The sequence below is a fragment of the Monodon monoceros genome, unplaced genomic scaffold (genome assembly GCF_005190385.1).
Source record: "Monodon monoceros isolate NGI ecotype Baffin Bay Population unplaced genomic scaffold, NGI_Narwhal_1 Super_Scaffold_20, whole genome shotgun sequence".
NCBI classification, from domain to species: Eukaryota; Metazoa; Chordata; class Mammalia; order Artiodactyla; family Monodontidae; genus Monodon; species Monodon monoceros.
The window spans coordinates 63,639,031-63,656,607 of NW_021703777.1; the positions used below are offsets into that span (position 1 = coordinate 63,639,031).

The window sequence follows — 17,577 nt, forward strand, 5'->3', positions numbered from 1 at the left end:
TGCTTTGGGGATGAGGAAGAGAGAAGCAGCCATTGCTACAGGCTTCTCCACGATCTCCCTTCCACGCTCACCTTGCTCAGATCTGTGGCCTGGGTCTAAAGAAGTCTCTGTCCCCTGAATACACTTACATTTTTTGAAGCCAAAAACTCCATTCCTCGGGCAACTTGATAGGTAAAGCTCAACAAATCCAACAAAGTAAGGCCTTCTGAGTTATCATCCGAAAGGAGGTTTTTGACTTCTGAGTCTGCAGGAAAGGAATTAAGTGTGTTGGTGCTGGCGGACAGCATGAAACATCACCCACCTTGATACTCCCGAAGGGCTGGGCCACTCGTCAGACTGCGGAGGCTTGTCCAAAGAACACACTTAAGATCATTTTGTTATAGTTTCTAAACCTCACAGGGGGGTGTGTAAAATATGCAAAAGTGCTCTCTTTAAAAAGAAATACATCTGTAGAAACATATACCTGGTTTAAGTATATATATAAGTATATATGATTCCATAAGGACCAGTATCATGCGTTCACACACATATTTTGTTGTTTGCCTCCCAAATTTCTTTTTTCAATCTTAGTTAGCAAATCACCTCAGCCACTTTAAACACACACACACACACACACACACACACACACACACACACACACACACAAATCTTCCGTGAGGAATGTACACGAGGGCTCTTTGAAAAAGCAGCTTCTAGGAATTGCTTTTTTTTTCTTTTTAAAGCCACCTTCATAGTACTTGGCTTACTTTGTGAATAAGATTAGCCACCAGTCCAACTAGAGGTAGCGATCTTAGAGGTCAGTGCCAAAGACTTTGCGCGTAGTTCCCTTTCTTTGTAACTTGTCCACTTTCCCCAGTTGGTCCCCTCTGGAAGGGTCCCAGGGTTTTCGAGGAAGGAGGCAATCTAGGCCAGCAGTTCTCAACACTTTTTGAAAAAGTTCAGGCATGTGAAGAGTAGCTGCAGCCCTTCACATTTTTCCAGCCAGAAAGCAATGGTCTGCCTGCCAACTGGGCCTGGGTTGAGCATGAATCAGGTTCCCCTGACATCTAGAGCCACGTCCAGCCTGGGAAGCAACGTAAACTATTTTTAACAATACAGGAGGGGAGAGGAAGGACTGGTTCCGACAAGTCTCACTGGCTAATCTTCTAAAAGGGCTTGGAAGTTTACCCAGTTGGCAATGAGATGTGAATGGACCTTGGAGCTGCAGGAGTGGAAAATATTACTCTGTACTGCGCTTTGCAGAACAAGCACATTCTTTTTTTAATGACTGTACCTTTCACTTAAGAACCCTGAAAGCATCCAGAGTACATTAATGATTTTCAAAACAATTTCCATGACAGCTCAACACCTTTTTGCAGGGACCAACGGGAGGTCTCAGACCCAGTAATACAAGATTATGGAACAAGGCATCATCAGATCTATCTAGCAGCCTCCTCCCCACTCCAAGCCTGTGATGAGAGTAGAAGCCTGGAAGGACCACCCCCCAGCAGATGTGGGGTGGTCCATCTGCTATGGGCATCAGCTAGGCTCCCTGGAGTTTACAAGTCAGTTCAACCCTGCCACAAACGGATCTTCCTTCAAACAACATTCAGTAGAAAAACCCAACACCCTTGTCAGAAAATACAACCTCAAATTGTCCACTTTCCAGTTTCTAACACAAACTGGATATTAGCAAAGCTAAAAACAAGGGCTATTGAACTCACAGATATTAGAGATTTATATAATTAAATTAAAAAAATATATTAGGAACCAATATAAGATTGCCAGCTTTTAATTGTTCCAAGTAAGGGTCCTGAGAGAAAACATCAACTACCACCATACTTTCACTTGAAGAAGAAAAAAAAAAAGTCATGCTAACACCAAAAAATGCATATCACTATGTCAGAATAAACAATTCTTTAAAATGACTACATTTTAAAATGTACATTACAGGGATATAATGTACAACATGATCAATATAATTAACACTGCTGTATATTATATACGAAAGTTAAGAGAGTAAATACTAAGAATTCTCATCACAAGGAAAACAATCTTTTTCTTTTTCTTTTATTTTGCATCTGTGTGAGATGATGGATGTTCACTACACTCACTGTGGTGATCATTTCATGATGTTTGTAAGTCAAATCATTATGCTGTACACCTTAAACTTACACAGTCCTGTATCTCAATTATATCTGAATAAAACTGGACAGAAAGATAAAATTAATAAAATAAAATAATTACATTTAAAGTCTGAAAAATTTATTACATTAGGTCTATCTTTATTCTTTTTCTTTTTTCAATTCACAGGCCACAGACCTTCAAAAACATGTCATAGACTCAGGTGTGCAGATCTGCAGTTAGGAAGCATGTGGCCTGGCGGTCCTACTTACCAGGCCTGCTCAGCATCTTCTGAGTATTTTAGGTATCATATTAAACCACTGGAAGATCACAACACCCAAAGCATAAGCAAAGACACCTTTACCTAACATGGATTTCTTCTTATATGAGGCTGGGCGATCATACAGCGCTCTCTGGATGTCTGAGTACTTAGAAACCTCTTTCCTTTCCAGCATGGGGACATACTGTGTAGTGTCAGCTTGCTTCATGTCCATGTAGTCACCGTTGTTTTCAAAAGATAAAATAACGTAACTGTAAAAACAGAAAAAGAAACCTTAACCAGGCTGTCCTCTGCAGTGATCGCCCGACATTCAGTAGATGACAACTAGGTACCCACCACATGCGAGGCAGTGGTGCCCATGGGGGCGGCACAGGGAACAAAAGCACAACCACCCATACCCTTCACGAGGGTGGTCTAGTCGGGGGGATGAGCAACAATCAATGATCACACAAACACATGGACCATCTCAACTCAGCTGTGTCTGTCTTCATTCTGTTTTTCAGTTCACGGGCCACAAACCTGCACCACATGACCAAGTGGCTTGGGCAGACAAACCCTGCTACTCAATAAATTTAGCACCAATTTGGTGTCCATTGAGTAAATTAATATGAAGTGAACTCACGTCCTTTCTGATCTTACAGAACTTTGTATCTACACAGATCTTTTTAGCCACTTTAGACTTCTGCAATGGGGATCGTCGCTTCATTGGCTTGACTGATAGGCACAGGGTTCAGCAAGGACCAGTATCTCAAACTTAGAAGTTTCTCACAAGGTATGAGTACTGCGGCATCCCTGGCCAGAGATGCATTTAGAGGTCTTAAGTAGAACACACATAAACAGCAAACTGGTTCCCAGAACTATTCCAACCCTCGCTCTCATTCAAACCTATCAGCAAACCTATCCCCAACATGACATCCTGGTTCAAAACATCTGCAGACATCAGGTATCTCTCAGCACCGTGTCACAGGATGATGGAGCCTGGTAGTTGACTCTAAGTCTTGCTACCTCCTGGCACTGAATCTGCAGACACGGTCTCTATCAGGACATGGGTTCTCTCCACTGGTGAAGCTCATAAGACGACGATTCACAACAGCGTCTCCCTTCGCACCTACCTTCGTGTGCTTTCGTCAGCAGGGTTCAATCCAAAAATGTCCAGCTCTTTCTTTGGCTTCTCTGGGTGGCGGCTCAAGAAGCTGTCCCTATTCTTATGCAAATAGTTGACCAAATCCCCATAGAAGCAGTACTCAGTGATGATGTAAATGGGGCCTGTGGGGTCCAAAACCAGTTGGAGGTGAGCATGAAAGTGAAGAACAGAAGAGCCATGAATTACACTGTGTCTACACTGGTAAGAGACGCTGCTCAAGAACAGTGAGCTTCCCTCAATAGAATCTAGTCAACAACTCCATTCAAGGAAGGGACTTATATTTGCTGGCACGTTTGGGAATTTTAAAGCCTAGACAGTCTTCACAACCGTAGTGTTCTATGAAAATCCTCACTCCCAGGTGAGCAAGCCTACCTGACTTGGTGCAGGCTCCCAGCAAGTTCACAATGTTTAAATGCGGCCCCAGGTGGGTCATTATCTTCAGCTCGGACATGAGGGCTTGTTTTTCACTGGATCTGGCTGTGGCTATTGAAGAAATAGATCACGTATCGGTTCAACTAAACTATTTACTACCCAGAAAAAGCCCCAAACATGGCTAATCCTACGACTGGACATCATTTTATTTAACAACAGTCTAAAAGAGAAACAGTGACTCAGTCTAGATGCTAATAACTAATCCCTAGTCTTCAGGGTAAAAAGAAGCCACTAAAAATAACTCTTGGTTTTCCAACATATAGGCAACAAGAACAATCTAAATAAAACTAACTGACAAAAGAGTCTAAATATGCATAAATCCCAGAATCAAAAGAACCAAGATCTAGTCCTAAACTTGGCATTTACTGGCTGTGTGATTTTGAGCAATTTACTTAATATCTCCATGTTCAAAAAATCCTCAGAAAGGGGCACTTACGTTTTAGCATCTTCACTGCTACTTTCATGACAGGTTGGGACCGACTTAATCCATAGGCAGTTCCTTCAACCACTTTCCCAAATGCACCAGAGCCCAGGATACGACCTGTGGGCAACCAGCACCATCAACACATGCAGAATCAGGCATCTCATCAGCTTCATTTACCGCGGCCAGCGCTCATGGGTACACAGCTGGGCGGTGTTTCTCCCATATGGAGGAAGCATAATGATTCCTCCAAGTCATCATGTCAAAACCAGAACTGAGCCCACAGGGAAGGAAATTAGTATAACTGCTTTTGTCAAATAACATTTGCAAAGGAAAGGAAAACACAGGCGGGAAGAAGGAGGGTGTAGCCCTCGCTGGTGTGAGCACTCTGTCTACCAGCTGGAGAACCGGGCCAAATCGTGGGCTCTGTGGCACTTGCTTTCTGTGGCTCTGGCCCAAACCTCCTGGTTCTCTACCCTTCTGTTTTCCGCACACAAACAGGGGCATCTTTTGCATCAATAAGCCTTTATCCACTGGCAATACTTCAGTATTCAAGACATCACGGATTCTAAGCGGTGATGAAGACAACTTCGGGCTGGCTCCCTTGCTGCCTGTTTCTTAGAAAGACTAGGAAGGGCAAAGGCTAAACATGCCCTAGGAGCACAACACTTTGCCGCACGCTGGGAGATACAAAATGAAATGGAAGCTCTGGTCCCCACTCTTAAAAGAGCTCACAGTCTAAAACAGATGTTTCTGCCAAGCCAGGGAAAGACTCGGCTCATAAAAGGGCACTAACAGCCAACACCGCCTGTGACGGCATGTCTGCACGGCTGGAAACTGTTCCTGGAAAGGTACTGCTTCCCTAGCAACTTGACAATACACAGAAGCAGAGAGACACAGGACTGCCTCTTGGTACGTTAGGGATGTTGCCCTTTTTCTCCATATTTTATTACTTTTGAACTTCCCTGAGCTCCTCATCCCTTTTTGTAAAACAGGGGGGAAAATATAATAAAGAAAGCTTAGTTCCCAGGTATAGGTATGTGAATAGGGTGTCTTGTTTGATTTCAGTTTAAGTAACTCTGTAAGAAGACCTAACTTGGCTATATTTTGGAATGAGACAAGTGGATAATGTTGTCTCTGGCATCTCTGAAGTACATACTGTTAGAATAGTCATGATGACACAACCTCTAGCTCTAACTTTCATTTGTCTTTGTCCTGTTTTCATTCATTCAGAATGTGATTTTAAAAAAACCAAAAAAAATTCCCTTGGACTAAAGCTTCATGTTCTTGGTCTCAGCCCAAGATTGAAATATTTGAAAAGTCTGTGATAAGCTGGCTTGATGATTTTTTCATGTTTGTTTTAAAAGGAACCTATATTTTTATATTCTGTATTTTAAAGAAGTATCTAATAATCCTCAGAATGTACTGAGTCAAAATATATTTTCCGATTGTCCTGATTCATTTCTCATCTGTTCCTTTTTAGTTGTAGAACTTCATCTCATTTTCAATTGGTGTCATTTCCAAAGCAAAGCCACTTTGATGGGTATCTTTGGCAGGCCGCCTCATATTCTCTTCTCCCTTTGTAAAATGTTCTTTAACTGTAATTTGCTAGGGAAGGAGGTAAAAACAAATCATTGCTGTGATTCAATTAACTCATTTTCAAGAGAGAAAACTATTTCTGAAAGCCAATTTCTAATGCTTAGCTTTTACTAAGCACAAGCGCAGATCCTTTATTCCTCCACAGGCCTGTAAAGAGTAAAGTTGCGTACAAATCAAAGGGAGTCTTGGGAGATCACCCCAGTAGGAGCTTACCAAGCACTAGTCCATCTCTTGGAAACTCCCATCTCGAGTCATAAGGCAGTTGCATCGGGTCCACATAAATATATTCATGTCCATCGGGGCTGATTGACTCAATGACCCTCCAACGAATTTCATACCTTGGTTTCTATAAATGACCAGGACAGGTAACTGGTGAATTACCAACGTCCGAATGTACCAAAGCTTAACCGCAGCAGCAGAATGACTGGACACAGTAGGATTCAATAACGTTCACTCATCATGTTGTTACTGAACTCCTTCTCTGTGCCAAGCCCTGAACTAGGTTGCTCTTCTTCTTGTTCTTATTGGTTTCAAATAGTTTTAGTTCTTTAAAAAAAATATCTACCTGTTTCCAAATGACAACCAGGACAATGAGTGAGATGATTACAATCACCAACAACACCAGGACTGCGGCCGCCACCGTGAGTTCAGAACGCAGAGCTAGAGGACGAGAGACAGAGAGAGAGAGAGAGAGAGAGGCACGGTGGAGAACTTGCACGAACACGCGGGAGGGTAGGAAGGCAGGGTGGCTGTTTCTGGGCCAGAAATCTTTCACTACTGGTGGAGAAGCATAAGAGCTACCAGGTTTATTTGGGGGATGGGCAAGACCATCTCTCAGTTATCTACACACATGAAACTACTCCAGCTCTTCCCTTAGAAGGGAAAGGGACAAAATTCAGTTGGGAACAAAATACTTGCCCCAAAGGTCCTCCAACATTAACCTTCTGGACAAAATATGAATTGGAATATAAATATTAATAAGTGAGATTGAGAGCTACCATTAGTAGCATAAGTTTAGAACGTAAGTTCAGAAAATCAAGTTCAGTTATTTTGAAAGGTTGCAGTTTACTTATATTGCTTTTGGCTTCATTGATTTTTTTTTTTTTTAAGAATTCAACCTGTCTCAACTGTTATGAAGAGCAACAAGGAGGAAGACCCTTCTTCCCCATCCTCCATCCCCACACGCTCAAAGAAACTGGGTAGCTATACGGTTAGACAAGCAAAATGCCGAGGGGCCTCTGCACAATGCGGTTTGGGATTTGAATCTGAAAGAAAGGGCTCCCACAGAGATGCCCAGAGAAGGCCCGTTAAGAGCATCCGGAGCTGAATTTCCACCGAGGGACCTTCATTCCTACGGGACCCCATCTGGGATTCAAAGTTCCGCTTGAGAGAGGAAGGGCTCGGCTGCTGACTTAGCGTTGTCCTGACCCACGAGCTACTCACTGGGAGCCACCAACTTCAGCTCTCGGCTCTCCACCCCGAGGAGATTCTTAGCCAGGCATCGTACTGCAATGGTCTCCTCCACTTTGGCGAATGTCACTTGGCCCTCCACCATGCTCCTGTCTCGGGGGTGGACCTCCGTGATGATGTTTGAGACATTGTTGGCCAAAATCGTCCATGAAGTTTCGTTATTACATCTGGAGATGGAGAAAAAGGGTATAGGTATAGAGCCAATTACGGGGAGTCATGGGGGTGGGTGGAGCAGTGAGGATCATCTAAGATGGCAAGCAGCCCTGACTTTGTCTGCATTTGGGGGGCTACAGGTCGATTTTCTTATTTTATGTGCAGATTAACATTCAACACCTTGTTCTCCAAGAGAGAATAAGCTACATGTGGGTATTTAAAAGTTAACTGGTTATGAGGACAAGGCAGAGATAAACAAGTTCAATCCAATAGAACTACCCATCCCAAGCCTTGAACCCATGAGCAACCTGGACTTCAAGAATGTTTAACTATCCCAACGTCCCACCCCTCCGAAAAGGCCTGCTGTCCTCCCTTCTCTCCACCCACACTGTGAGGACCCCCTCAGGTGTCACTAGGGTTAGACCTCGATACCAGCTCCAGTCTGGATCCAAGTCTGCTGCCTTGTGGCCTGCGGGGGGCGTAGGTCTAGGAGTCTCCGTCTCCAGGAGAAGCAATGAGGCTTCTGAGCACAGCAGTCACTACAGGTGGGAGTGCAAATGTGCTGCTCACGTGCCCGTCGGAGAAGGCTGAGGGATGGGGGCTGAAGGAGGGACGGGTACCTTAACTCCCGCCACAGAGCGGGTAGTGAGAAGTCACCTGGGCAGTACCTTCATTTATTTTCACGTGCCAGTCTAACCACCAAATAACATTCACCACAGATGAAATGTGAGATGAAACTGTGGGCCAGGGTAGTAAAAATCCTCTTACAGCAGTCCTTTAGATTCATGCTTTTTTCAGATTAGAGACCCTTTGAGGATCTGCTGAAAGCTGTCGACCTTCTTACAGCTACTCAAGAACACAGAAGTGCACCTGCGTGCATGCACGCCTGCACGCACACACACACGAGGTCCATGTTCGGAACCCTATCTTGTAGTTTATGAGACTTAGGCCAACTAAGAATCACAAACACAAAAAAAAGGGCCAGCGAAAGAAGTAAAATGCACTTGAGGTCCTTTGTCCCAAGGAAGAAACATTCTGACCACAAATGGAAAGGGAATGTGTGATTTCCATACTTCTTAATATCCTTGCAAATCATCCACTCAATATCAGGAAGAGGGGTTCCTTCAGCTGTGCATCTCACTGTCTGGCCCCCATTAGAGCCATGGTGGTCGTCGACCAAGTCCAGAATGGATGACGGAACTGCAAGAGGTGAAAAGAAATCAGAATTGAATGGTTCGTGTCCCAGAACTTCTGGGAATTACGAAGTGGAATTCCAAGAGTTCAGAACTTGTCCGCATGACATTCAAACCCACAAATCAAGCAGCCACTGAGTCATGTGCACAGTAACACTCCAGTTTGGACAGACCCACTTGGGTAAGAGCATGGTCACATTTTCAGTGATTTGGCATTTATGCCCCGTGGTGTTTTAAATCCTCAGTGAAGAAAGCAAAAAGCCCCTGTGGTTATTTGGCTTGAAAGGCAAGAAGGCTCTTAAAATTATATTATAGCTTGGGAATCATCTAATGGATTCATCTAAATGGTAAAATCTAAAGCAGCATTTACCAAAGTGCATCTATGGGGTATTATTAGGTTTTAAAGATGTTTTTTCAACCTGGGATCAAATAATTTAGAAATATGCTGATACTTGTATCATAGATTGACTGTGAGGGTCAAATGAGCCCACCTAAGACAGTATGTGGCCCAAGGTAGGTGAGTAGGTTCTGAACCAGGATGTAAAGACTTGGGCACTCCTTTCTGGGAAGGGCCACTGTACGAGGTCTACAAGGAAAGCAAAGCAAAAAGGCCAAACACTCTGGAACAATCTAAGGTCATCCAGACCAAAAAGCATCATGTCACTCTTCCCAGACCACATTGAGAAGCAGATGGTAAGGAAGCTAGTGGAGCCTAGGAATTCCCAAATTATTCCAGACTAGCCTGGAACCTCCCAGAATTATGTGGATTTGTAAGTCCAACAAAGCTATCCCTGACATGTGACATCTACAGTCCCTGCTTCTCCCCTAAAAGGGCTGCTTTTCCCTCCACGACCTGGGGGAAAAGTGCCAGGCTCTCCTCGGGAGACTCTCAGTCATGCATCCACTGAGCTGGCATTATCTTTATATGGCCCTTACATACCTTGAGTTAAGAGTTCAAAAGTATAGCTCTTCACATCGTCTTCATTTTGAACTACAATAGTATAATGGCCACTGTCTTCTTCCTTAGCTCGGATCAGCTTTAATTTGCTTCGATACCTTAAAAGTAAAGGACTTTGTTTCAGCAAGTTGTAGCCAAATAAATTCTAATCATTAAGTAATAACCATATTCAATTCGAATTTTGTTTTTTGTAAAAAAGTAAAAACATCTTTTTTTCTTGTCCATATCATCGCTTTTCTGGGATTTTTGATACACTTTCTACGCACTGAAGGTCTGAGTCATAGACACTTAATTCTTAAACATAAGACGGGACAACCTGAGATGAGCAATGGCTTATGTGGCTACAAGAGCAGTCAGCTCTGCTAAGGCCAGACTTCTAAATGGGAATAAACTCACCAACTTTCCTTTTTTTTTTTTAAACCCTTGATTTTTACCTTCTAAAGAAATACTTGCTTCCCCTAAATATTCATCATTTGAGTGATTAGCCAAACAATGGAACATCCTTGGAAGAAAGAATGAGGACACTGTCTCTGTATCAATACGAAGAGGTCACTAGAGTATAAAATTCCTGCTTGCTTGTATTTGCTTTAAGAAACTCTGGAAGGTTTCATAAGAACCTAACAAAACTAACAAAAGTATTCCCCTGCGGGTGGAGAGTAGGGGGTACGGAGGAACACGAGGACAGGAGTGGAATAAGGTTTCTTACAATGCACTGTCTTTAGGCTTGAATGATTTTAAAGCACAGGATTCATCTTAAAAAATAAATAAATTAGAGAAACATAGTCCTTCATACTTCACTAATGGGAAGTTTCTCCAAAAGGTTTCTTACATGCACAATAAACGACATTTGGCCATGAGTGTGTGTGTGCGTGCACGTGTGTGTGCGTGCGTCTATAAAGTTATGGCCCATTTGACTGTCATTAACAAAACAGCACAGCGTGATAGGCTTCCCTGGTGGCGCAATGGTTAAGAACCTGCCTGCCAAGGCAGGGGACATGGGTTCGAGCCCTGGTCTGGGAAGATCCCACATGCCGCAGAGCAACTAAGCCTGTGCGCCGCAACTACTGAGCCTGCGCTCTAGAGCCCACGAGCCACAACTGCTGAGCCCTCGCGCCTAGAGCCCGTGCTCCACAACGAAGAGCAGCCCCCGCTCGCCACAGCTAGAGAAAGCCCGTGCACAGCAACAAAGACCCAACACAGCCAAAAATAAAAATAAACAAATTTATAATTAAAAAAAAAACAGTACAGTGTGGAACTGTGAGTGAAAGGAAGGTAGAGTGAGAGGAAGAGCACTGGTCATGAAGGGAGGAGATCTGGGGCATGACTGAACCTCTCCATGCCTCAGGTTCCTTATGTGTAGCATTGGAAAGCTGTATGCAAGTGTCATTTTGAGAATTAATTACATGAAATAATCTATAGGAAAGCATTTCAGAGGCTCCAAAATACCCTGCTAATGTAGAGTCTTCTAGCCCAAGACGCCAGGTGCTGGGACCTGTGACGGGAGCATGCTGGGCTGGCTTTCCCTCTGCCACACCACACTGGACACACTCTGGAATGGACTTCCTTAGAGTCCCCTTAGCAACCCTGGCTGCCAATGACCAGACAGTCTTTTGTCGTTCATTTTCTGCACTTGTTCAGCCAAGGAAGCTGGTGGATCCACTAGTTTGTTTGTTTTTTTGGTTTTATTTATTTATTTATTTTTGGCTCTGTTGGGTCTCCGTTGCTATGCGTGGGCTTTCTCTAGTTGCGGCGGGCGGGGGCTACTCTTCATTGCGGTGCGCAGGCTTCTCATTGTGGTGGCTTCTCTTGTTGCAGAGCACGGGCTCTAGGCACACGGGTTCAGTAGTTGTGGCTTGCAGGTTCTAGAGCACAGGCTCAGTAGTTGTGGTGCATGGGCTTAGCTGCTCCGCAGCATGTGGGATCTTCCCGGACCAGGGCTTGAACCCGTATCCCTGCATTGGCAGGCGGATTCTTAACCACTGTGCCACCAGGGAAGCCCGGATCCACTAGTTTTAAGTAAGCCAGACACCCCTCCATCATATGCATCCTATGTTCCCTTGCCCTTCATGGGGATCAGATGTGCTGGAGGAACTCTCGAAGCACCTGAACAGGCCGCTCTCCTGGACCACTCAGCTGACGACCGCTACCTGGCCGTCGCTATTGACTATAGCTCGCAGACAGCGCTCAGACGGGTGTCTCAAGTGTTGGCTGTGCCGGGATCACCCTATTCCTCTCTGGCCTCACAGCCTAGTGGGAAGTTGGGCACTGCCCACCTCTTTGTGCACCTCCATTTCGTGTCATCAGAAAGCCTTCCAGATTCAGTATCCCACTTCTTTTTCCATCACTGTTCCACAGAGGTTTCCACGTCCATTTTCCCAGATGTCGCTTCTCAATTACACGTGGAATTTAGTTCAGAAAGAAGAAAGCAAATCCTGAGGTTAAGCGAACTGATGAGAGAGGGGTTCTGTCTTCTCTTCTTCCCTGAAGCCTTGAAATAGAGGACTGTGTCTCCCTGGGATGGTTTCTGACAAAGGTGCAGGACTGGATTAGCTGAGCTCTTCAAGAGGTACCTTCTACTCCTAAATTCTAATCAGAGCTTAAAACTGCAAGAGACCTCAAAATATCATCTGGTCCAGTTCCTCGCCTTGAAGGACACAAGGTATTATTAACCCTACATTATAGATGGGAAAACTGAGGCTGAAGGGTGACTTACCCAAAACTCCACCACTGGTTAAGAGATGACAGCAGTCTCCCGACTCCTGAGAGGGCAGGGATTTAAACTATTCACTGTATATCTTCTCCTAACCACATTTAACCAGACACTACTCTTATTTCCCCTGGAGCCCTCACTGGGGCAAATGCGTTTCAAATTAAGCCAGCAACGTTTTGTTTCATGTAGGTTTATGTGCTAATTGCCCTGGAACTGTAATCACCATACAAGTGGGTCCAATTTTACTTTCTTTCCTCCATCCCTTGCTGAATCCAGGAACGTATCTTTCAGTGGGAGCAGAGATTTTCAGTTCTTCTTTCTCTCGTTTGATCATAAACTTACCAACATACTATTATTGCATTGCAATGTTATCGGAAGAGGTACTTGATTTCCACCATCTCCTATTTCTGACTGCTAAATTTTCTATATGGACCCTTGGTTTGGGTTGTAAGACACGCACAAGCCTCAGTCTATCTAGGAATACACACACAATAAAAAGAAAAGGCATACTCAGGAAGGGTGTTTCTTTACCTTATTTCCTGAATCTTTTCTATGTCAGTGGTGATCTCCGTGAGATTCTCAATCAGAGTCAGGTTGTCCTTGAGCCAGGCTATCCTGGGAGGGGGGTAGGCCTGCACGTCCACCACAAAATGTTTGACTTCATGCAGGTTGACGGCTTCCAACGGGCTGAAGTTGGGTTTGATTTCAATAAACCCTTTCTCTGTACAGGGAAAAGTTTCCGTTAAACAACGATTACTGCATAGTGGATCCCCGAGCAGCACAGCCGGTGGACATTTTGGAAAGCAGAATGTACCATGCACAGAGATGGTGACTTTCTTCATTTCTTTGACCTCCTTGGTGGCCTGGCGGGCAGCACATTCGTAATCTCCACTATCTTTCACCGTGGCCTCAGGGACCATCAGAGTGTACACCAGCTTGATGGACGGGACCTTGGTCTCCTCCAGCATTGTGATGCCTTTGCCTTTCTACAGAAAAAGGGGAGGAAAACCAACTTTAACAAGCTAGCTCCTAAGAGTGAAGCCTCACGTAGGCTACGGACTCTGGGAGATAATGACGCACCGGTATGGGTTCGCGGACTGTAACAAGTGTACCACCCTTGTGGGGATGTTATGGGGGAGGCCGCTCTCGTGTGAGCCCAGGAGCTATGTGAGAAATCTCGGTACTTTCCCCTGAATTTTGCTGTGAACTTAAAACTGCCCTAAAAAATAAAGTCTAATTGAAAAAAAGGGTTTTTTCAAGCTCACTCCTTTGAAAATCCTGTTTTAAAAAGATATTTAATGACATAGGAAGGTGTCTGTGCTCTACTGCCGCAGGAAAAATACATAACAAGGTACTATTTAAAGTATAGTAGCTATTAATTATTACATTTATAAAGTATTTAAAGGATTTATCTCCCTCAAATTATAATAGGGGTGTTCTGGGAAGTGACTTTTCCTCTGTTTCTCTAAATTTTATGAAGTTACAACAATAAGCCTACGTTATTTTTAATATCAAACAAAAATATGATTCATAAACCAATACTTCGATTATATATTTGGGGCCAAACAGCACATAGTTTGGTTTTGAGGGGAAAAAAAATTTATCTCCAATAAATGAAATGTTTCTGTTTTAAGGATTAAAGGCAATCAGGTATGAACAGAAAAATCAGATAGCTTTACATTTCAGCGAAGATATATATACATAGGTCTATGAATGTCTCTTCAATACATGAGGTTTATAAGGCAATATGTGAAAATGCCCAACTTCCAATCAGATGCCCTGGAGAGAAAGGAAAGGGGCAGCAAAAGCATGGGGGAGAGAAATGGATAAAAGAAGAGACACTATAAAATGCCAAAAAAAGAGCAAGGAGCCGAAATTTGCAAACTAGGAGTGAAGGGGACAAAAAAGCATATATATACATATATGTTTTTTGTTCTCCATGAGGCCGCTACATTCAATACTGTTAATTGTTTCTGCGTGGGACCATCATAGCCTTTCACAATCGTTCATATACACTTACCACAATGCATTAGAATGAATGAGACCCGGGATTAACATATACGCACCGCTATATATAAAACAGGAAAACAACAAGGACCTACTGTATAGCACAGGGAACTATACTCAATATCTTTTAATAACCTATAATGGAAAAGAATCTGAAAAAGAATATATGTATGTATAACTGAATCCGTTTAATGTACACGAAACTAACACCACATTGTAAATTAACTATACTTCAATTAAAAAAAAAAAAAACCAGAATGAATGAGACCCTATGTGTAAATCCCCAGGGATCAGAGATGGCACGGTGGCTCCCCTTCCCCGCTTCCATCTCCATTCCTCCCTCCTTCTCCCTCTTTCTGTACATGGGCCAGCTTTTAACAGAGTGCTTGGGATTTGGCAAACATCATTAAATCTTTGTTGAATGACTCGAGTTATGCCTGTTCACTGAAGAAAACCATGCAAAGAAAGCCTAGGCATGCAGGAGGCAGAAGTGTCATGGGTGTCCACAAAGCAGAAATAGAAGGGGGCAGGCAACCAACATTATTAAATGCCTCAAAACCCAAAGGCATGAGAGCCAAGAAAAGGAGAATTCATGACTCTCTCAGCAATCAGCAAATTTTAAAATCCATTCTCTTTTTAATTTTTTTGGTTGTTATCTTGTAGCCATAGAACCTTCCGGTTTCTTTCATACTTATGAGAAAAAGGGCTCAGTGTGAAATATCTATGCATTCTGTCCAGCTGTCATCATCTCAGACGCTCCCATTGCTCCAAGAGCCATGAAGCCATCTGGTCAGTGAGCAGCTTAGAGATGGGAAGCTGGGGTCTAGAGGAGGTCAATGTCGTGCCCCATCAGCGATGGGTCTTTGGACCCCTCCTGTACTCCATTCCATGCCACCAGGGGCCGTGAGGGTACCTACCACTTGTCCAGGGTAAGTCCACTGAAGGTCCACAACCTCATTGTTAAAGACAGCGCAGGTGATCACAATCGATTCCCCTGCCTTATAGACAGTTTTAAGAGCTTCCATTTCCAGATCAAGTTCTGATGTTGCTATTTAAAAAAAGAACAAACACAAGGACCTAAATATCCACAGTATAGTTAGGATCTTATAAGGTTTGGGCTTTTTTAAGATGACCCTGAACAATAATTTGCAAACCACCTTGATCAAGACAAAATATTGAAAATCTCAGAAACCTTGATTTGCGTTGACATACCTAATTTGGCACAAAATAAGACACACACACACACACACACACACACACACACGCAGAACAATAACAATAGTAAAAATAAACTCCAATTAAACAGAAGACCACATTTGAATCCACAAGCATTTGGGTTAATTTGGGTTAATTACGAATGCAGCCGCCTTTACTGACCTGCACTCCCCTATAGGCACTAGTTCCCACCCCATCACTCATTCTCCTCTCCCACTCCGCTCCCCAGGTATTCTCAGCACTTCGAGAACCTAGTACAGAGCTGGGCATAAAATGAGCCCTTCACAGAAGTTAAATGGCACACTCTTGCTAACGCCACACCTACACGTAAGTGTTCGATAAATCTGTTGCCCCAAGCATGGTTTATACTTTCCCATTTGCATTAACCACTCGCATCAAAGGGATGAAGTCGACAACCACCAGCTTTTCTCAAAATCAAAATCACTTTTCTTAAGTTACTAAAATTAACCTAGGGGTCCAACCCTCACAGGTGTGTGTTTGTTGTTAGGGCCTTTGTACTCAGGAATGTGACCAAACAGTAAGAGGCTTATGCAAGAAAAGAATTCCTTAGAGTATTTTGAAGTCAACTGATGAAACACAAAATCTTCCAGGGGTAGGAAAGCTTCATACTGTTACAGCCACAGAAGTCAGCTTAACATTGTACGGTAAAGGTGGGATCCTAAGTTCCCATATCAGAATTTGGGGTCTCCCATCACCAGGGACTAAGATCAAGGAAAAAAAAAAGCTACATGCATCTGACTGTTTTGCCTGTAACTCTTGTTTTAAGAAGGAGGGGGCTTCCCTGGTGGCGCAGTGGTTGAGAGTCCGCCTGCTGATGCAGGGGACACGGGTTCGTGCCCCAGTCCGGGAAGATCCCACGTGCCGCGGAGCGGCTGGGCCCGTGAGCCATGGCCGCTGAGCCTGCGCGTCCGGAGCCTGTGCTCCGCAACGGGAGAGGCCACAACAGTGAGAGGCCCGCGTACCGCAAAAAAAAAAAAAAAAAGAAGGAGGGAGAGGGCACAAGTACCTTTTAAAGCATAAACATTGAATGGGATGGTCTGGAACTTCTTCCCCCTGACGGTGGCCTCGCAGATATAGGGTCCGACAGTGAAGGTTCCATTAAAGCCTTGTCTGCTGTCATAGGAGGCGTGCACCACCCCGTCACTGCCGAGTAAAGTCACTGGTGTCTCAGGATCAGTCGTTCGACAAGGGATGATGGCAGAATCATCGTCCTCCACGATGACCAAGTAATCTGTCATTCCTAGAGGTACGAAGGCTACATCTGGGTCTGAGGTTTGAAAAAGAAAGAAAAACATGTTAGGGATTAATTTCATCTTTACACATATATGCAGAAAAATTATTCCTTTGCCATTAATCAAATTCAAAGGTATCAATTTTACCTTCACACATATATATAAAAGTGTCACCCCACTGACATTAATCATCGTAAAAGCTAGAAGGTTCATACTTCTTAAAGTATGAACAATACCAAATTGCCTACACCCTCATAAAAAACACTGATGCTAGGGCTTCCCTGGTGGCGCAGTGGTTGCGAGTCCGCCTGCCGATGCAGGGGACACGGGTTCGTGCCCCGGTCCGGGAAGATCCCACATGCCGCGGAGCGGCTGGGCCCGTGAGCCATGGCCGCTGAGCCTGTGCTCCGCAACGGGAGAGGCCACAACAGTGAGAGGCCCGCGTACCGCAAAAAAAAAAAAAAGAAAAAGAAAATCTATCAGTGTCATTTTTTCCAACAGCATTCCCTCAGTCCGTGTCTCTGTGTCACATATTAGTAATTCTTGTTAATATCTCAAACGTTTTCATTGTTATTATCTTTGTTACAGTGATCTGTGATCAGTGATATTTGATGTAACTATTGCAAAAAGATTACAACT

The 17,577-nt window shown here is 43.9% G+C and overlaps 1 protein-coding gene across 3 annotated transcripts in view; it reads right to left on the bottom strand.

The window, feature by feature from the left end:
- Positions 1-17,577, bottom strand: part of PDGFRA (platelet derived growth factor receptor alpha) — a 43,822-nt gene that overhangs the window by 14,025 nt on the left and 12,220 nt on the right. For all 3 annotated transcript variants that reach the window (XM_029235257.1, XM_029235258.1, XM_029235259.1), the window contains exons 4-17: positions 16,713-16,973; positions 15,388-15,518; positions 13,278-13,449; positions 12,995-13,184; positions 9,736-9,851; positions 8,676-8,802; positions 7,423-7,616; positions 6,545-6,639; positions 6,193-6,325; positions 4,396-4,500; positions 3,900-4,010; positions 3,496-3,649; positions 2,468-2,634; positions 129-244 (exon numbers count right to left, since the gene is read on the bottom strand). In XM_029235257.1, the coding sequence (XP_029091090.1) occupies positions 129-244; positions 2,468-2,634; positions 3,496-3,649; positions 3,900-4,010; positions 4,396-4,500; positions 6,193-6,325; positions 6,545-6,639; positions 7,423-7,616; positions 8,676-8,802; positions 9,736-9,851; positions 12,995-13,184; positions 13,278-13,449; positions 15,388-15,518; positions 16,713-16,973 (2,072 nt within the window). The remainder of the gene's footprint in view (positions 1-128; positions 245-2,467; positions 2,635-3,495; positions 3,650-3,899; positions 4,011-4,395; positions 4,501-6,192; positions 6,326-6,544; positions 6,640-7,422; positions 7,617-8,675; positions 8,803-9,735; positions 9,852-12,994; positions 13,185-13,277; positions 13,450-15,387; positions 15,519-16,712; positions 16,974-17,577) is intronic.